Genomic DNA, 21204 nt, shown 5'->3' on the forward strand with positions numbered 1-21204 from the left:
AACTTGAGTCACCGCAGTCGCTAGCAGGCTGTCAGCCCCACCTCTCCTCGCATCCCTCCCCCTTGCAGGACCTGGGACACACAGCACTGTCAATGTGCAAGGAGGTGTCGTGAGGACCAGAGAAGCCACACACCATTTGTACTTATCAGAGGGACAGACTACAACAAAACATAACCACTAAGCAGATCTGTGCCATTGTTTTAAGTAATAGCTGGCTACCTCTAAAGGAACACTGGTAAAAATGCAAGGAAATGCAGCCCTGTGCCCGCTAAGGATTCAGCTGAGTTCAATTTCATATTAGTGTCCTCAGAGGGTCCCCATTGTTTAGTAAAGGATTTTTTTTAAATGACGGTTGTATCCAGGAAAGATTATACAGTACCTGGTAAGAATCATACAGGAAACGGGTAAAAATGAAATAAACAGTAGGTTTACTTGAATTCACCTTATTTTTACATATTTACAGCACTGGTGAAAAGTTTTTGACAAATTTTTTGTGATAAGAACATCCACCAATATTCTGTCACAATCAAAAGTATTGAGTAAGTGATGGATATGGACAAAGAGTATTTGCATTCTCATTGTTTATAACAATAATAACAACAACAATAATAATACATAATTAATAACTTAATTTGTATAGGTGGCGCTGTGTGTTTGAAGAGTTAGGTTTGCAGGGTTTAACTCCCAGGTGCGGCACTTCTGTTATACCCTTGAGGAAGATGCTTTACAAGATTTGCTTCAGTAAATATCCAACGTTATAAATAATGGATAACCTGTAAAATACGAGTCATTCTGGATAGGGGCATCTGCAAAGAAAGCATGTAATGCGAAGCTGTAGTCTGCATTTGAACAGGAGCCGCCATTACTTTTAATTAGGAAGTTGTCAGCTGCGTTCATTAAGCTTTATATTCCCCGACAGATCCTGGAATCAGAGATTATTTGTGTGGAACAATGCGGAGCTGTGTGTGGGGAGGCGAGGGCTTGGGGAGGACCGCTGAATACTAAAACGCGCTGAAAACTGCCGGCACGATTTATCCATCGCCAGTCCCATACCGGCGGCATCACTTCTGGCACGAACTGTTTGCGTTGAGGTGTGGAGCACATGCTGTAATGGTTTCAGAGGACAGCGTGTACCTCCAATTGAATTTTCAGCCCCCCGCCTCTGCTGTTTTTCCCTCCCGAGAAGCATTGTGTGGGGGTTTATACAAGTTTTGTACACCTATTGAAAATGCAAGGGGAGACCAGCCATTTAATCAGCACCATCTACTCTTGGAATTAACTGCAATACTGAGTGATTTAAAGACCCTGTGTTACATTTTTTATTCTCAAAGCTTGTTAAACTCTTCAGTGGCACGGCCCATGATTTTTTTCCTCAACTTCATTTTGGCATTGAAGTAATAATGTTTGAATGTGATAATGTAATAATGTTGAATGTGGTATCAGCCCTCACCTGCCTGAGGACTGAAGAGGCCTGTCTGTCCATCAGCATTCATTGTGTTTACTACACTGCCACTATGCTACACTATAAGGAGCAGGACTCGTAACCAAAAGGTTGCTGGTTTGACACCTAGCTGGGGCACTGCTGTTGTACCCTTGGGAAAGTTACTTAACCCAGAATTGCCTTAGTAAATATCTAGCTGTACAGATGGGTAAAAAAAATGTAACTTATAAGTCACTCTGCATCTGATAAATGCCAGTAATGTAATGAATGATGGTGTGTGTATTTAACTAACCTTGTGGCACACACTTAAGTCAGTCAGTTTTGGTTTGGGATTTAAGTCAGTGTTCAGATCTGTCACCAAGCTCTTGCCCTAAAAAGGGAGAATGATTTTGGTCTCTTTACCTGTTATCGTCAGGTCTATTGCTATGAAGGAAAAAAACTCACTCATATAACAGAAGTGCAAACCATTTTAGCTTTACAGACCCAATCGTTTAGCAACAAAATGGAAGATAAATGGCTGAGGCTTGCATTACATTGTATTGCATACATGCCCTTCACGTTGGTCATGAATAACAATTAGCAACCGACTCTTGATGATTAATTAGTGTCATGTTAATAACCGCTGTTATTGTTCATTTTACACTTTAGGAGTGGAGAGGGGATTGGGAGTTTGACATGGGAGGCTATGAGGAGATGGCATAGGCCTTGGTGTAGGCATTGAGGTTGCCATGGGAAAAGCGAGAAGAAGATGATTGGTGTGTTATATTTTTCTCTGAGCCAGGGAACTGGGGTTATTTATAGTCTTATCCCTGTCCTTACTCGCTCAGCAGATACAGAGTGTGTGTGTGTGTGTGTGTGTGTGTGTGTGTGTGTGTGTGTGTGTGTGTGTGTGTGCGCACACGCACGACATGTGTGCGTATTGTATGTGTTAGTGTGTAGACTGGTATGTATGTATCTGTGTAAGTCTGTGTATGTGTCACTTTGCAAATATGTGTGTGCCTGTAAGATGGTTTGTAAAATGTCAGTAAACTGAATAAGTGAGTATGTATTCGCATGTCTGTGTGTCTGTGTTTATGTATGTTTGTGTGCATACACGTGTATGCATGTGTATATGTGCATCAACAGTGTTTGTGTTTGAGTGGTTGGGGGATCTGATAACTGAAGGGTTGCTGATTCTTTCACATGTGAAGGTCTGCTGTTATGCCTTTGAACAGTGCCTAGCCGCAATTATCCAACTGTATGTAATTTTTTTAGTTGTCTTAGATAAAGGTGTCTGCCACACATTCATGCACAGAGCAGTAGTTCATTGCACTGCCGTTTTTACAAGGGACCAATAAGCAAACATGTCAGATTGGATTGTCACGGGCCGTGAAAAAGCATGCTTGGTAGCAAAGCCGGCCTTCTATTCTGACTCTCCCTCTGGAAAGGGTCAGAGGCCTAGAACAGCTCCTCATGGGCCTTAATAAAGTGTTTGTTTGTTGTGAGAGACCTGCGTAATGCAGCCAGGGAGAGTGTCGGAAGTGACTGGGCCTTCTGTAATGGCCAGTTTGTTGAGTCGCAGGAGTCTTGGTTGTCACATGACTGTCAACAGGACACACACTGAAGGTGGGTATGTCTGTGTGGAGCTCGGGGATACCACCACATTTCATGCTCCTCCACATGTCTGGACATCGACATGGTAACCAGCATGGTAACCAACGGCTTTCTTTGCTTGTCACCGGCACCTTGGAAATCCTGCAGGTTTTCTTTCGGCGTTTAGTTGAATTTTCAACAATTCTATGAGGTTTGCTCACCTGTGCCTATTCTGTGCACCTACAGAATGTTGCATGTGGCGTTGTGTGCTAGATGTGCCATCCAATGTTCGACTTCATGCCTAGATGGGAGTATACATTGTAAACTGAGCTAAGATGGTGGAGGTTTAAAAATGTTTTTATTTTTGCACAGCCAGCACTCTTAATTGGGAGAAGCCAGCTGGCATGTTAACAGGGCTGAATTAAGAAGCATGGTCAGTCAAAGATTTTTGGCATTGGTTGACTTGGTGGGTCCTGGTGAAAGTTTACATGGCCCCAGCTCACCCTAGCTCCCCTCTAGAACTGGACAGGAATCAGTGTGTCTAAGGCACTAGTGGTGTTAAGTCTTTAAATGAATAGCTTGCTTGTTTGCATGTCCACAGCATACCCCTTTGCTCCAGTGTTTACTCAGCCCATCATTAGGCCCGGAGGCCACTTTGAGTTAAGCACTGTGGCCCAGACCAGACCAGAGTGCTCTCTGTGGTTGGCAGACGCTTGTTCTGTGATGTGGATTGATGTTCTCGGGAGGCTGCTGCAAGGACACTGAATAGATTTCACCTGTCGCCCAAAGGCAGCTCCAGCGGTGAGCAGAGTGAGGGATGCAGATGGGTCCCGAGTGTCCATGTGCGGGCCTTTGTGCACCTGTGCTTATGCTCCTAAAGAAAATAGAGTTTGAGTTGTCCTGGAACAGCAATCGCATTCCCATCACTCCTCGTGTGTCTGATCTGAAATCATTACACCTAGCTCCCCTCCACCACCACTGCCACCACCACTACAACACACACACAGACACACACCACAGTCATGGTTTGAACAGATGTGAATCCATTCCATGTTAAATTTACATGGTTAATATGGTATGGAATTTTGCATTCCTATTCCTAGTTAATGTAAAAATCTCATTCCAGGATTTTGTAGTATCTCAGTATGTGCTGAGAGCTAGATGACTCGCTACATGTCCACATATTCTATACCATTGCTTCCCAAACCAGTTCCTTGGGGAACTACGTATTTTAGCATTCTCTTCCAAATGAGCTCTCTCAATTAATTATGTTTGTTGGAGCCATTAATTGAAAGCTGATCTTTACTTGACATTTATGTTAAATGTGCTCTAAATTGTTCATGAAGGAAATGTCTTGCTGGGGTTATGCTTGAGCTAATAGACAGATAAGTATAGTTGTGTGTTGAAGTTTTATTCATATCTGGCATTTGAACAAAGTGAAGGCAGTTGTGTAAAATTTAGCCTAATTAGTTCTTGCTTAATTAATTGTTATTTAGTTGTTTACTGGGTAAACAACTAATTAATTAACTTTAATCAAGAAAGGTATGTTCCTGTCTGTATTACTAATTTAAGAGTTCAAAAGGAAAGAACTCACCAAAACATGTTCATTTGTGCTGTAACAAACAGTAACTGAAACAGAAGATCCGTGTCCGGTGTTTTCAAATGCAGATGAGCATTCAGTTAACAGCCCTGTCAAAATCTGATTAATTGAGATGAGTTGGGCTGAAATTAATATACAAGGTATCTATAGTACAGTGGCTTGGAAGATGCGCTCTACACCGAAGTGAGTTGTTTTCCCACGCAGGCTGTTGTGTAGTGAGTACCAGCTTGAAAAAACCGACCAGCCCATGTGACCCACGCAGACTTTTGAGCTGCCATTTCCTGTTTGCACCAACGGGATCATTTCCCTCCACGGCGGAGCGTGTCTGTTGATTGACCCCGTCGTCTGAACTTAATTAAACACGGCCTTCCGTGCGATTCCCGGGGCGTGACACGCGAGCGTCAGCTGTCCCTGACAACAGAGGAGCGAGGGCCGGCGTTGGAGGACACCTCCATTAATCCCTGCACTTTATCTCCGGGTGATTTATGACTGTCTGGCTCTCTGTCTCGAGCAGATTTATTGGGAAAAGTGGAAGATGCAATCACTTAGTCATGTCACAGATTTCAGGCATGGAAGCCAGTTTGGGTCCTTTGGCGTTTGTCAACAGTCTGGTAATATGCACTCCCTGTGGGCTTTGAAATTGGACTCGGTGTTGTAACAAACTGATTTTTGTCTCTTTAACGATACTGATTTGATTGACGGCTTTGCCTCTGCCTTTAAGACGGCTTCCTTATACAACATTAACTGCAAAGGCATGCAAATATGCTACCCTGGACAGGAAATCAATCTGTCATAGGGGCAATGTTCAGGAAATCAATCTGTCATAGGGGCAATGCTCTAATTTTTCCTAGTTATTATTATTACCTAGCCATTAATTAGCATAAGTGAGAGTGAATAAAACAGAGTTAGGACTTAGAGTGGGTGAGCTAAAATCTTTACGTGTGTGAGTCAGTCAACTTCAGCCCACTGCATAATAAATGTAAATACTGTATGCAGTGTGCCAATGACTGTGAACTCTGTAACTGCATTCAGCGGTTCTTTGGTGACATTTGTAACTGCGCGCGCACCACAGGGGGGTGGCAGCGATCGTGTCCCTTTGAGACCATTCCACAAATGCTGTCAGCTTGAAAAACCGCAGAGGCACCGCTGTAAAGTCAAGATGCTTGCTTTTAGGTATTTAAATTTGAATAGCTCTTCCCTCCATTTCAAATATAATGTGAAAATTAGGAGGAAAAAAATGCAAAAGGGGAATAATTGTGCGCAGTGTTTCAAATTCAAATCAGGGCTTAGATTTGGAGAGGTTTACAGCCGCGTGTCAGTGCAGGCTTTAGCAGGTGGGCACTGGCTCCTCTCCACCCTCCCCTCTCTGCTCTTCCGCTCTCCCTTCTCTTTGATCTCTAAAAGCCACTAAATCCCCTTTTTAATTAGCATTATGTGCTCTGTAAGGCAGAGGCAATTTGGACCCACTCTGCAGCGGTGCATTGTGGGCCGCAAGGGTTGCTTTGACCAGCCGGCTAACGAGCACTGCCTCGGCCTGTTGTCTGCAGAATTGCTCTGCATAGATCCCGGCGTCGGCTCTGACTTCCTCTCCACCGATCGCCTCCCGATGGGTGTTTGAGTCGGTGTCAGTGCGAAAGAGAGAAATTGAATTACCGCGCACAGCAAGCTGTGGAGTCTTCATTAACCTTCTGAATGTCGCCTCTGTGAGATATGTATGAATTTAGGGCTGTGTTTAGAAAAAATGTAGACAGAGAATAGCTGTTATGTGTGTGTTCATGTGTATTTGTTGAAGACCGAGAGAAGGGATTGTTTATTCAAAGGAATGATAGCCCTTTTTGTATATGGTAACAGTGGCATTCTCTGAAAGCAGTTGCAGGTGACAGGCTCTAGTCCCACTGGTTGCTCTGTGTTCCTGTACTCCATTGAGGAGCTGCACCACCAGCTTGGTCTGCCATTGACGGTCATTGTCAGTCAACGCTTGATCACTCCTGACCACTCTCGGTCACCCTTGTTCACTCTCGTTCGTAATGAGCACATTATCATCCCATGTCATTAGTGGTTCCTTTCACGATGTCTGGAGCAGGTCATATGTTTTGGCGTGCTAGTCTCCTGCAATCTAACTCATGTCTACGGCTGTGGCTTAGGTAATGATGGTGGCCGTGGGGTGAGCTGCTGTTGCTAACGGTGTTGACAACTGAGTTGACTCTGCTGTTTTCTTCCTTACTCAACTGTTCCTGGGTCTTTACACATGTGTGTCATCCTTCAGTATAACAAAGAAGTCGCTTCAGACCATTTTTAGGGCTCCCTGTGAAAGCAAGGTGCTAGTGGCACTCTCTGGATCAATGTGCATTCCTCAGGTGGATAGATGTGCATTCCTTAGATGGATGAATGTGTATTCTTCATGTGGATTGATGTGTGTTCCTCAGATGGATGAATGTATATTCCTCAAATGGATGAATGTGTATTCCTCATCTGAACTGATATATGTTCCTCAAATGGATTGATATGCATTTCTCAGATGGATTGATGGATCTTCCTCTGGTGAATTGATATGTATTCCTCAGAGTTGTCTGGAGCGGAACAAATGGCGCCCAATTGCTAAAGGCACCACACCTCAGGCTACGGTTATTTTGAGACCAATTCTGGTATTTTTCCCAGCCCCCCCAACACCCACTCACCTCAGTCCACTTTTCTGCGTATTTTATGCTGTCGAGAGTTTTTCAGAGACATTACAGATGGCTGTAGCAGTGCATAAATATTTTATAAAGCCCAGATATCTCCTGAGGGTTTGTGAAATATTAACCGCACTTCTGGCGTCGGTTGCTGAAATCCGCTTCTCTTCAGCTCTGATGTGAAGTTTGGCTAGAGCGAGTCCCGTGCAGTCGGTTCTCTTGTTTCCGTCACCCTAGGATTTTCACAGGATGATGTCCCCTCCCACACAGTGTCCCACACAGTGTCCCACAATGTCCCGCAGATGGGAATGGCGCACACGACTAGAGGTGTAATGGCCTTGGCCTTTGTCTTTTGTCTTGCAGCGGGATGCGAAGGGACAGTATCTGTTTGACCTCATCTGCCATCACCTCAACCTGCTGGAGAAGGACTACTTTGGGATCAGATATGTGGACCCAGACAAACAGAGGGTAAGTTGGTGGGCCGTGATCATGTTAACCCTAGGAATCATTTTTTTATAAATGCATAGAATAGTTAGGAGGGTGCATAGAGGAAGCAGAGACCCTTTGAGTGTTCAGGAGCAGGCCTGACACAGTTGAGCCTATAGGCAGAATGACAAGCCTTACTGTGTTGAATGGCTTGTTCTTGGTGGCGGTGTCTGTGCCAGCATTCAGCTTAGGTCCCCTTTCATTACTCAAGGAGACCAAAAAAAAACGCATTTCATCTGGCACAACAGACGGAGGTTATAATTTTTGTTGAGCTGGGCCCGGGCTGGCAGTGGTACTTGATTCATGAGGAATTCACGTGCGTTCTTCTGGTGTATTTTAGTCCCCACAACGACGGCAGATTGCGCTGATGCTGCATTTTCCTCCTCTGCTGCCCCGCGCTGTTTTTATGTTGATGTCGCCGCTGCCTCTGCTGTGAGGAGACATCCCTCTGTGGAAATGGAACGGATGGACTAAACCATCTTAAAATGAGTCGGGGAAGGACAAATCACAAATCACCACCCTTCCTAAAAGGACTTTCTCTGTATATATTAAATACATCGTCATATGAGAAAGAAACCCCCAGGCAAGGAGAAAATGTGTAGGGAATTTACATATTTTGCAAATGTAATGCTAGAGATGGGTGTTATGTTTGGAAACAGTAAAGGTAATCTTAGGCATGGAGTCTGAGTCAGGGTTCACACCTGGGCATCAGGAAGAGGTTGCAGACATCAGAAGATGAAGGTGCAGATTGGAGAGGAGGAGATGGGGAGAGAGGGAGATGGCAGAAAGAGCTAAACAGAGAGGGTGTTGGAGCAGATGGGCACGGCCAGGTCGGGGTAACTGAGCAGAGATGAAAAGCTCTTCTCTCAAGGCTTTGTTTAAAGCTCTGATAATACTAGTTCAGATTTATGTCTGTTTCTGCTCTCCTCGCCCGGTACAGGTTATCGCCTGTTTAAGGTGGATAAGCAGGTCTGCTCATTATTGTGGATTTATTGGTACTTTCCTCTGCCACATTAAGAGGAGGCCTGTGAATCCTCTGCTTAAATGTGGCGTCTAATGTGCTTTGAGTGGGCGCTGGGGGGTGATGCAATGAAGATGCAATCATTCGCAGCAGGGTTTTAGCCGTGGATGTGAGTTCTACCCCTGAACAAAGGTGGGAATCCCCTTGCCCCCCCAGCACACTCACTATTGAGCTGAACTGAAAGGCAGTGCAGTAGCTGAACAGGGCGCAGCACTGGACCCCCAATAATGTCTGCTGAGGGTAATCAGGGAAACAGTCAGCGGGTCATCCAAAAAAAGCAGAGTGCTACGTAAAGCGGCAGGGGACACCGTAACCCGGGAAACCGTGAGACGCACTGCCAGATGCGCGGGCAGATGACAACGCGGAGCGGCCTCCCCGCAGAGCCGGCTCGGTCCCGTCCGCTCATCCTGACAGTAAACGGCCCTTTTCTGAGGGCGGCTTTCTGAAACGGTGCCTCTCATCTCTATTTCAGAGCCTCCCCTGGGGACTCTGTCCCGTGGATGTGGCATACATAAGCGCGAGGGCCGTGCAGTTAAAGCAGAGCGCTAATGCCCTTCAGCCGCTCATAATCGGCCAGAACACTGCAGTGGACTGCCAGGCAGAATGTGACCAGCATTTAGCTCTTTTGCCCATGTGTGTGGATGGATGGATGGATAAATGGATAGATAGATAGATAGAAACTTTATTAAGAGGATATGAGGAAATAAATTAAAAATAGATTGTGTGTCTGTGTTTGTGTCTGTGTTTGTGTATATGATACGTATGCATGTGGATTTTGGATTGTTCCAGTAACAAGACCTCTGAACCTGACGCCCACAGTGGGAGTAAAGCTTAAGGATGAACAGGAGTGTGTGGGATCTAATCCCTTCTGGAGTATTATTCCTGTGTTGCTTTCCAGTTTCTTGCTGCTGATATGGATGTTTGTGCTAAAGTAGTGGCTGTTTTTCTTCTTAAAAATGAGAAATAAAGAAGGAAGAATTGAATCTGGAGAGCGTTTCGAAATGCAGATTCATAGCAAAATGAGCACACACCAGCATGTTTATCTGCTGCACATCAGCGTGTGAGTTTATATCTCATCTCCCTCAAACCTTATTGTGTTTAGATCTAATTTTATCTGCATCCAGTCTATTTCTCTCTCCCGTATACCTGCCAATCTTCATCTTGTCTTTTTTTTTCTCCTGTCATTGCAGCACTGGTTGGAGTTTACAAAGTCGATTGCCAAACAAATGAAGTGTAAGTATTGTTTGTCCTAGAGAGCATTGAATCATGCATGGTTTACTTATTACGTTCAAAGTCATGATTTGCTGTGCTTATGAGATATTCCTGCATCACATCAGGTAGGCATTCCACACAATTTCAGCTCTATGTTTGACATATCCCAAGCCATGTCATGACCTCTGAGCATAGCCAGAATGTTACCAAGGTATTTTTGGAAGACTGTCAGTGTGATCAGTAAGAATGGTAGCGCTTAGCTTTAGCATACTGTCTCCTCTTCTGACATCTGTGTTTGCATTACAGCTCAGCCACCTTTCACCATGTGTTTGAGGGTGAAGTTCTACCCTCCAGACCCAGCAGCTCTGAGAGAGGAAATCACCAGGTGAGACTGTTTCTCATTACAGCACATGTGACCGGTCCAGCTCCAATGCCAAGAACCTTTAAATGAGTCAGTGTCATCCCAGGCAAGCTGCTGCAATTTTCCATGCGTGTATTGTGAGGTGACTTCACACTGGACCCTTAGTCTTGGACTTCTAGTCTATTTACACATGTTCAAAAGATGACTCTGTGGACAGACCTGCACAGACATGAGAGCTTACGGTGTGGGTTCTGTGTTGGCTCCCTGTGTCTTGGCTGACAGATCTGTGAAGAGATTCAGATGGGTGCTTGTTCTGGTGTACAAACCACATATCCTCTCCCAAGCAGAGCCACCTTTCCAAATTCTTAGAGAGTTGCAGAAAGGGAGAGAGAGACAGAGACAGAGAGAGGTGTGGAGGATAAATGGTGTCCTTTTTGTGCAGTCCAGAGGGCGGGGAGCTGTTGTGACAGAGAGGGCACTGACTGTAGTGAGCCAAACTTGCCCTGCACTGGTGGGCACTACTCCAAAACAGCATTCCAGAACCCACAGCCTGGCCAATCTGAATCAGACATGGTGAACCAATCAGATTCTCTCAGGCTGCTCACACAACCACAGAGAATCACAGCCACTCCATTTGTAGCTCTCTTTTGGTTTTGAACTGTTATTTTTGTTGTTGTTGTTTATTAATTTATTTGGCGGATGCTTTTATCCAGAGCAACTTACAAGGTCATCCTGTCAGGACAGATTAAATGCATACCTCATTAGTTGCAAGAATAACAAGAACAGACACAACAGTTAGTAACAAATAGGTTCTCAAGGGAGGTTTTTGAGGTTGTTTTGCTCCCTCCTTGATCAAAGGGCAGAGTATTCTCCCCTCCCACAATGCAACATACGCAGTCCAGCATGTATATGAGGACAGCTTTGTGTGGCCTGATGAACTGTCCATCTTTCCTTCCACCAGTCATTCCAGCCAAGCTCTCAATGGGAGAATTTAAGGCCAATGCAGAAAGTTGATGAGTTAGAGTGTGCCCTCAGAGCTGACTACACAGTGGTGTGAGGATATGTGTTTGAGAGAGTGTTCACTCACTCCCCTGTCAGCTCTGCCACAGGCTGTGTGCTGCGCCCATGTTTTATGTCTCTGAAGTCGCTGGGCCCAGTACGTACTCCTCCCCTCATGTGGCAGGAGAGTGACGCAGTGAAAAGCCACGAGAATCCTGCCACTCGGTATTGTTGCTTTTCAAAGCCAAGCCGGGCCACACAGCCACAGATCACAATGTGTCAGAGAAGGCAACGCAGTGTAAATGTGTTTTAAAAAGACACCATGTCTGGAGCAAACGCGAGGGCTTTGCGAACAAACACTTACAAACATCTCCAGTTTTGCAATCAAAAATCAGAGGGAGCACGCAGTCGGAGGGAAAAATCATTCAGCTCAAGTGCCAAAAGCTCTCAGGGAAACTGCTGTTTGATGCTCGGCTTTCAGAGCTGATTCGGAAGGAAGTAACGTTTGGCTGTCTCTCTTTGTAAGACAAGTTTGGATGGCCTGAAAACAAAAGGAGGACTAAATAACCGATGGTTTAATTGCAGGGGGCTCCGCGGAAGAGAATAGCTGGTTAAACAAGGCAGAAGGGTACAGCTCTGCCAGCCTCGTGGCTATGCTGTGTGTAGCTCTCTGTAACTGCCCCTGGGTGTGGACGAGGTGGTGGGGGGTAATGGCGTGCCACCGGCTGCAGGCGTTTTCCTCTAAATGGTACGTGATTATCCCCCAGTTAGCTGCGAGCTGCTGCCCGCTCTTTCACACATCGCTGCCTCCCCTATCCCAGTTCCCGCTCGCAATCAGGTCACCCAGAAAATCTCACTGCCCTGGTATAGCTAGTATCATTAACATCCTCTTATAACCTAAGGAGGTGATGGGTATTGAGCTGTGCACAGGGACATTAAAGGACATAGAGATTCTCAGTGTAAGAAGTTGATTTCTTAGCATTGGCTGTAGACTGGCTAATTCTTGTGTCATTACTTGGGCACTGTTATCCTGTTTACCTCCGTGTTGCTGTTAGTGGTGCTGTTAGGACATGACCTTGATGTGACCTTTTCATATTGAGATGTCCAGTTCAGTTAAGCTCACAGTGTGTTCTTTGCTTGTTGTTTGTGTGTGTGTAGTGCAAAGAGAGTTTGGGAGATTAAAAGCAAATTTGTGCTCTACCTGTTCATTAAAGACAGGGTAAGGGTGAAGTCACAGTGCTCCTGTGGCGGGGTGAAGGACAGTGTTCCACTTTGAATCAGTGGATAAGAACCTTGGGTCAGTGTCATACTGGAAAACCCCCAACGTTCCTGTGTTAGCCACCGCTGGATCTAAGGCCCCACCCAAATCCTGCAAGAGCTGGCCAATATTTAGCTTCTTTCCAGTTTCCTCAGTCTCTGGGGTCATGTTTCTGGAGTTATGGAGCAGGTAAGCTTAATTAAAAAGGTTAATCAGCTGCACAGAACTAAGCTTAAATCATCACCATTGTAGAAAAACACGTCTCCTTTGGTTTGTCTGAATTCTATCTTCAGTTGAACAAGTTGCTCATGTGTGCTTTGTACGCCGTTGGGATCACGTGGGATGTCTTCAGATCTTCAATTATCTGTTTGACTTTGTCGAGTTAAATCTGTACCTGCGAAATAGGGGTCTGTGATATAAAAGGAAAATGAAATGTAGGGCAGAAATTGACTGGTGGGTGCAGCAATAGCCATTTCACTGGCCTCACCAAGAGAGAATAGAGGAACCATAATTGCTTTTTTTTTTTACCAAATATGGATCCTTAAGTGAAATACTATTAGCTCTACTGATGGTGGCCTAGATTTAAAGTTAAAGATGAGCACGTCTTCTCATCGGAGTGGGACCGTTCACTCTGCAGGTGGGAAAAAAAAACTCTGGGCCTTCAAAGGCGTGGCAGGAAGAAAGAAAGGCATCTCCTGCTTGTGCTGCAGTGTTACCCGCTAATTCCAGTGGACACTGCAGTTCACGAAGGGCATACCGTATACACTTGACAAATGAGAACCAATGTAGACAGGGAAGAAAACACCACCAAGACATGGCTAAAATAACGCTAACATGAAACACCATAAAGTAGCACTATTTCTGCATGGGCTATTTGCTGTCTTTCAAAGAGTTTTTTTTTCTTCAGAAATGAGTGTGTTTGTTTCATGTGTTTGCATATTAGAAATAGGGTGTGAAGAACATATTGCTTTTTTTACATTGAGAGAGAACTGAAGGGGTAGCTGGGGTATTCTCAGCAGTGTTAAGATAGCGTGTAAGTGTTCTGTTCTGTTCCGTTTTGAAGCTGTAGGTTTATCTAAAATGACATACTCTGTCATGCTCTGGGGCTTTCATATGGGTAATTTATTCCCACATTTTCAGTGTGGAGGCATGCGTTTTTCAGCAGTGGAGAGCGAGATAGATATGAATCTCTGTAATATCTGCCACGCGAGTCAGTGATGACAGCACACTATTGTGGGCAGGATGTGATGTAACGGCTACAGCACTCGACCCTGGAGTGGTTGCAGATTCTGAAGGTCATGGTAGCAGATTCATTGCTGTCCCTTGAGTGTGGTGCTGCACCTAAAACGCTTAGTGAAGATGAATGACAGGGTGGTAGGTAAAGGGGATTGTAACCTCTGTTCTCTTGTAGCAGTGTATTTGTGTGCGTATATGAGTGAGTGTGTGTGTGTGTGTGTGTATGCACGTTTGTATGCCTTTATCCGTTTGTATGTGTGTATGCCTGTGTGTTTGTGTGCGTATTTGTGTGTGCATGTGTGTGCCTGTTTGTGAGTGTCCATGTATGTGTGTGTGCGTATATGTGTGTGTGTTTGTGTGTGTGTTGTCACCAACGAGATGCCTCAGAGTCTCCTATAATGACCATTTCAAATCCCTCTTTCTAAAAAACAAAACAAAAACCCTCCCTTATTTTACTACATCAAAAGGAAATATTTAAACCTCCCCTGAAGAATTCTGTAATCAACATCCTTTACAGATTTCTGGCTGAATATGTGATGTTTGGTCAATCCATTACGTGGGAGGAGTAGGGACCAAAAGACAGAATGTGTACTGGATGGGGACAGTTTCTGAATGTGTATCTAATTGTAGTAAAAGGCAAATTGACCAGGACTTTTGTCCACTTCTTTCTTTGTTGCAGATATCTAGTCTTCCTGCAGATCAAGAGAGATCTGTATCACGGCCGCCTCCTGTGCAAGACGTCGGATGCCGCCATACTGGCTGCTTATATCCTGCAAGGTAATTGAATCTCAAAAATAAGCACCCCCTGAATGAACATCCATTCTCTCCATTGCCGTATGAACCAGGGTGGTCATTACCTGATGAAGGTTCCTCACCAGTGATATGCGTATATTACTGTGACACAAGCCACATCCTTTTTTTATACATTTTAAGAATGTTATTTGAGGGGTGTATATTTCTGCATTACAGTCCCTGATGACCGTTGCTCACTGTAGAGGAGCATCTCTGCTGAGTGGGAGAAAAACTATTGATCCGTTACCTTCCTCTTGCAGCTGAGATTGGGGACTACGACCCAGGCAAGCACCCGGAGGGCTACAGCTCGAAGTTCCAGTTCTTTCCCAAACACTCGGAGAAGCTGGAGCGCCGGATCGCTGAGATCCACAAGACAGAGCTGATGTGAGAACGTGCCCTGCGGATAATTAAGAGACAAGAGGCCACACTGACATGAGATGGATGCTAACAAGGCTTTGGCTTAGCAGTTATTGATAGCTTAGTTTTTTTTTTGCCTCTTAAAATATTTAATGGGATCTACAACCAAACACGAAAACAGATTCATCATCACTCACCTTGTCGACCAATTCTGTGATTTAATAGTTACTAGATGCAGAACAAAGATGTTTAAAAACAGTAAAAAAAGACAAGGTTTTATACCTCCTGCCACCCCCCTCCCCTCCCTATTCACCATCTCGAATGGCTTGCTCCATGATGTCAGCAAAGGTCACGCTGAGGTGGTGTTCCGTGTAGGAGAAAGAGGCAGACTGGAACAGGCAGGGACCCACCTCTCTCTTACTCCCAAGCTTTAAAAGGGCGATTCAGAACACTTGAGACTTTTTTCTACAAGTGCTCCAGGGTTCAAAATGCATCCTGAACAGAATAAACTGAAATATTAGCTTGACAGTTGGTCAGTTGTCCAAACAGCCGTGGTATTATAGAGGAGCACCTCCTCTGCATATGCGCACTTCAGTAGTCACTCAATGCTGTTTCCCCATGCAAACTACCTCTGCACATGTGCCGTGGGTCTCCACACAGTCAAAACTATCCCCATCAAAAATACAGCATCTTTGTGCTGTGGAATTTGCAGCCTCTACTTTTGACATTAGACTTTTATCATTTGACCTTTCACCTTAGCTTTTCCCTTTGTCTCAGCCAAACTGCAGACAGGTTAGTCCCTTCACCAAAATTACCTGCATTCCAGGTAACACTTAGTAACCTGTATCATTGGTTGTGTTTTTTGGCTAGGTTGCAAAATATATTCTTTGCTTAAAGTATGTGCTGTAACCTTTATAAATAGTATAAGATATACAATGTGAACTATTTATATTGCTATTTATATTAATAGTAAGAAGAATTGAAGATACCAAGTCTCAAACCACGCAGATCTACCTCTGCTTGATTATGTGAGATATTTGTTCTTTAGTGAGTCTGTACAGTAGGTACTTTTACTTCATTTGGCAGCTGGAACATAAATGGAACGTCCCCAGCCTTGGTTTGAGATTGAATCTCAGATTGTATGTGGCATTACTGAATTTTCTGTTCCTTCATGCAAAGAGAAGGGCGGGGAGTAGGGAGCGGCGGTTCTGCTGCAGGTCTGACAGTCAGCCAGGTATCGCACTCATCCTGCTGCAGCTTCTCTGCCTCTCTCCCTCTCGCTCATTGATTGGTGTGATAATTACACCATCTCCCGTGCTCTCGAACGGTGACTGGCCCCGAGCCTGATGAGACAGGCATCATTAATAAAACACGGAGTCCGCCTGATTCACCGGGAGCGGGCTCGTCACGGCGCGGTGCGGGAGCGAGAGCCGAGCAGCGTCACTGCGAATGAATCATAACGCGCCGGCTGACTGCGCGCCGGGCGCAGCTCCGCATCGCACCGGGGTGGAGTCCTGGAGGAACAGGACTGTTAATAACTCGCACCGAGTTCATTTGGGGGAAAGTCGAGTCCGAAAGCGTAAAATACCGTCAGGCGTCTTTTGACTTTAGATTGAATGTGCTTTAGATTGAATGTGCTTTAGATTGAATGTGCATAAATGGGTAATTGTGTTGTTGCTGCTGCGTTTTTTCAGGGCACCCTACCAAATCCAAACTGTAACTTCTACCACTAGCTGCCATCCTGTCTGCTAAACACAATATCCCTCCTCTTTTTGAAATGAATCACAACACTACAGCTGAGCTGCAGTGGGTGTTCAGTCTTTTTCTTTTTCAGCAGTTCATCTGTATCACATTATCACTCTGAATAGACCCATCAGAATCAGCCAATTAGCTAACCATAACAGGTGTTATGCAATTAACCTGTTCTGGAATGTACTTTGACTTGAGTCAATGTGGAGTCAGCTATTACTGCATCATGGATGGGTCTGTAACAGTATGACAGGAGGAACTGCAGCTCTATTGAGAAACCAGTGATTGGCCCTGTTCACTGTTCACACAATGGACAGGAGGGTGAATACAGCTGCACCGAGTATGGAATTTGTAATATTTTTTATTGTTGGCCTGGTCCTCTGCTGCCCTCTAGTGGTAGTCTTTCCTCTCATGCTCTCCCTCACTGAACAAAAACCCTTTTGGTTTTGATTTGTGTTTTATTATTGGGAAGCACCTTCCCATAATGAAACACATAAAGATGCTGTAACACATAAGGTGCTTTAACAGTAGCCTTGAATGTTACAGAGTAAGCCAGTTGCCTGTACATCTTGAGACGGGCAGGGTGCTTTTTTGTGGATGACATAAGAGAGATCTTAGGTGGCAATCAGAGTGAAACTCAAGTTACAACTTGTAATTGCATTCTGAAACCTCGGTACTGCATTAAACCTTAAGGAGTAAAAGTAAGTGGGATCGTTGACTAATCCTTCACTCGACTCCATCAGGCTGGTGTCCAGTCGCTCCTCAGTACCCAAGGACGTGGACTTATAATTAAACCATGAAACATAGTTTGAATTCAGAACAGGCATTTACATGTGACCTTTGTGACGTTTCGTACTGTCTCTGCGAAACAGATGGTCTGTCTGTGGAAACTGAACATTGGTATCATTTTGATATTGCCCTGTTTTACCTCCAGTTTGATTTTGCCCTGTCTTTCTGCACAGTTTGATATGATCCTCTCTTTAAACCCGGATTGATATCGCCCCTGTCTTTACCCACAGGGGGCAGACACCAGAAACATCAGAGCTGAACTTCTTGCAGAAAGCGCAGATGTTGGAGACATACGGAGTGGATCCCCATCCGTGCAAGGTCAGAAGACAAATTCAAATATATCCATATTCCTTATGCATTATGCAGTCATCACCCCTAAGTATTCTCATTCTTAACTCTGACTGGCATATCCTTTCTTTTTTACACTTACCCTGTAACTCTTAATTTGATTCTGCGATTGGAGCTGTGTGGGACATGTGATGAAGGGGGCGGGGTTTGAGGGACATGGTGGTGTTCGTCAGGCCTTTGCAGTGGGGGAGAGCTCCCCTGCAGTCACTCTGGCAGTGTTCAACTCGGGCATCTCTGCTTTTGCATTTGGTCCTGCAGGATGTTTCCGGAAACCCCGCCTTCCTCGCCTTCACCCCGTACGGATTCGTCGTGCTTCAGGGAAACAAGAGAGTCCACTTTCTTAAGTGGTGAGTGGGGATGCCCAAACAGCACCCTCCCCCCCTTCCCCCTCTCCACACGTGCTGCTCATTGGAGCCCGTGTGGAGGTAGCTGGAACCCTGTGACCAATGAGAGAGGGCTCACAGATGTCCAGGCAGCTGCAGTCCTGGTGTTCAGCTGGACACAATGTGGGTGGCGCCTCGTCATAAGTAAATGGATATGCATGGGTGCGTGACTGCCCCAATCGAGGAAGAAGAGATAGACATGGCCTCAGAGCTGGGACTGAAATCAGCCCCCATATTTGTGCGTAAGACTATATGCGGCGCTTAGAGACAGTGCTGTCCCTACCCTACAGCACACAGTACTGCCATACCCAATGTGTGAGAGCTGCAACAGGGTCTGCTCCAGGCAGCCATGATGTCGAGTGGACGTTTAGTAGGAAGAGGGGAGTGAGGCTTCGTGAACCTCAAAAGGGCTGCTACCATTGACTCGCTGAGTTTGAAGCAGTTTTTTCCAAAGTGTAGAGTAAATTCTGTTGCTTGGTTCAAGCAAGTCGTGAGGCCCACAATGAGGCTTCTGACGTCCTACTCTCTAGTGTTCTTCCGAGACCCTTTTTTTACTGAGCACAATGAGACGAAATACAGTTGGCATGAAAGAGATGTTATAAATGTACCGCTTAAAGAGAAAATTGACTGGAATGTTTGCTGTCTTGTCAAACGGTCCTGTTGTTTGTTCATCATCAGCAGGCGCTAGATTCAGCGTTCTGTGTTCTGCTGTGTCAGTTTACCACGGCATCTCAAGCCGAATCAGCCGCGAGTTTCTTCAGGGGAACGCGGAGTTGTGTTTGTGGCGTGTGTGTGTGTGTGATCTGCCGGTGGTTGTGATGAATATTTAACGCCCTCGTGCCAATGCTGCAGCTCCGTCTGAGTTACGAATCTGCTCTCCTTGCGGACAGGAACGAGGTTACCAAGCTGAAGTTCGAAGGGAAGACATTCCATATATATGCAAATCAGAAGGAGGTGAGCTCATGAATTATTGAAAAGTTTTCGCGGTTGTGATAGAATGGAATGTGGACAACAAACGTGTCTGTGTTTTATTATCTAATAACAGTTCCTTTAGGTGTTCTCTTTTTCCATGTAGCTTATGTTGCCATGCTGTTCAGGATAGGTGGTCTGTAGTCTCTTGTCTCTGATGGAGAATGCTTGTGTGCTTTATTGGCTTTGTGGCTCTGACTGACACATCGTTGCAAGTTTAAACTCTCTGCTGAATCTCCTGTGTATAGGACAAAAAGATCATCCTCACGTACTTTGCACCGACACCCGAGGCCTGCAAGCACCTATGGAAGTGCGGAGTGGAGAACCAGGCCTTCTACAAGTGAGTCCAGCCAAGGCCCTGCCATTACTCAGTTACTAATTACCATTCAGTATGTTTACATCTGAAAACATATACTACTGATAATGCAGATTCACTGACTAACAGTGCAGTTATTCATGTCATAGTAGTCATTCATGAGACACATAAATATGCACAAGCACACACACATGCACATGTGCACATATGCATACAAAAATAGATACTCATGCACACAGTCATACATGTAAATGCTCACATAAACACACAAACAGCATTAGCTTAACAGCCTATATTTCTGAAAGGTATTTAACAGAGTAGTGGATGCCCAGTCGATACCAACGTGTTCTTCAGAGGGTGAGCGCAGCACTGGGAGAGGTGTCTATCAGACGTGACCTTTTCCAAGCGACCCTACTCTCTAGTGAGGCTTGGAACGCACAAGCAGTCCTCTTATTCATGTGTTGCCTGCTGTTTCTGATGCCACACCCATTTCTACACTCACTGTTACTCCTGGGGAACAGGTAAAAGCAGCCACACCCCTGAGGATCAGCTGTGCAAAGGGTGATGAGGATTTCTGGGTATTGGCCTGGTGTAGGGCCAGGCTGAGCACAGGGATGGAGAGAGGATTCACCCTCAGCCTTTGCCAGCCCCAGATCATCCACTCTGGAGGCTGATGGATCTGTGTCTGAGCCGGCTGACAGTCTGCCGGATCCCCCCTGATGGATATTATTGCTTTGTGAAATTGCTCTGCAGTTACAGTGCAGTGGAGACACTGAGCCTGTCTGTTCATCTGAAAAGCAGACGAAAGAAAAAACAGAAACACACCCTCATGCAAGTGCACACATGCACACACAGACACACAAAAACACACATATACATGCAAGCTCACACGCACACACAGACATGCAAAACACACACACTGTCTCACATACGCACATGTACACTCCCAGACATGGACACATACAACATTTCTCAGGCATGCACAACCGCAAATGCAAAAGCTCTCTCTCTCTCTCCCTTTCACACACACACACACACGCACATACACACACACACACGCACCATGCTCACCTTCTCTCTCAGCATGAGCAGATCCTTGCTGTGACGAAAGGATTGTTTGTGGCATAGGACAAACCCATAATCCCCCGTGCCTCTTTACCCAGGAGACCCCTCATCAGTCACGTCTCTTATTGCATCTATTATTAACAGCGCTCCACGTATGAATGACAAAATTACGCTCCAGGCCTGCCATGCAGAAAAATGCACGCAGATTGGCTGGGGTAATTAGGTCTGTGTTTACCACCAGCGGGACTGAATGTATTGCTTGTTTTGTTGTGTTGTTTTCTTTTATAGTGGTTTCAGGTTTATGGTGGAGATGTATTTGGTGGTGTTTTCACTGTGTTTTGGCACAGTGAATCCCTGAAATCGAATAGGTGGACCCAGATGCACACAGGTTGTTTATTAGAACATGATCACATCAGTGTTGGTGATTCCTGCCCTCAGTAGAACAGCTCTGCAGAGCAGAGTGACAGGAACGTCTTAATAATTCATGCGCTCGGTGTTGGTTTCCACTCGGTTGTGTTTGGGGAAACAGGCGCTGGTAGCGTCTGACAGATGAGAGAGCAGGAATGAAAAGTCCCTGG

The 21204-nt window shown here is 45.3% G+C and overlaps 1 protein-coding gene across 1 annotated transcript in view; it reads left to right on the forward strand.

The window, feature by feature from the left end:
• Window positions 1-21204, forward strand: part of LOC118788006 (FERM domain-containing protein 5) — a 95227-nt gene that overhangs the window by 66989 nt on the left and 7034 nt on the right. Inside the window, exons 2-10 of the mRNA XM_036543822.1 lie at window positions 7649-7753; window positions 9983-10025; window positions 10311-10389; window positions 14538-14635; window positions 14911-15034; window positions 17776-17863; window positions 18152-18240; window positions 19167-19230; window positions 19494-19585. Of these exons, the coding sequence (XP_036399715.1) occupies window positions 7649-7753; window positions 9983-10025; window positions 10311-10389; window positions 14538-14635; window positions 14911-15034; window positions 17776-17863; window positions 18152-18240; window positions 19167-19230; window positions 19494-19585 (782 nt within the window). The remainder of the gene's footprint in view (window positions 1-7648; window positions 7754-9982; window positions 10026-10310; window positions 10390-14537; window positions 14636-14910; window positions 15035-17775; window positions 17864-18151; window positions 18241-19166; window positions 19231-19493; window positions 19586-21204) is intronic.

The sequence above is a fragment of the Megalops cyprinoides genome, chromosome 13 (genome assembly GCF_013368585.1).
Source record: "Megalops cyprinoides isolate fMegCyp1 chromosome 13, fMegCyp1.pri, whole genome shotgun sequence".
Classification (NCBI taxonomy): Eukaryota; Metazoa; Chordata; class Actinopteri; order Elopiformes; family Megalopidae; genus Megalops; species Megalops cyprinoides.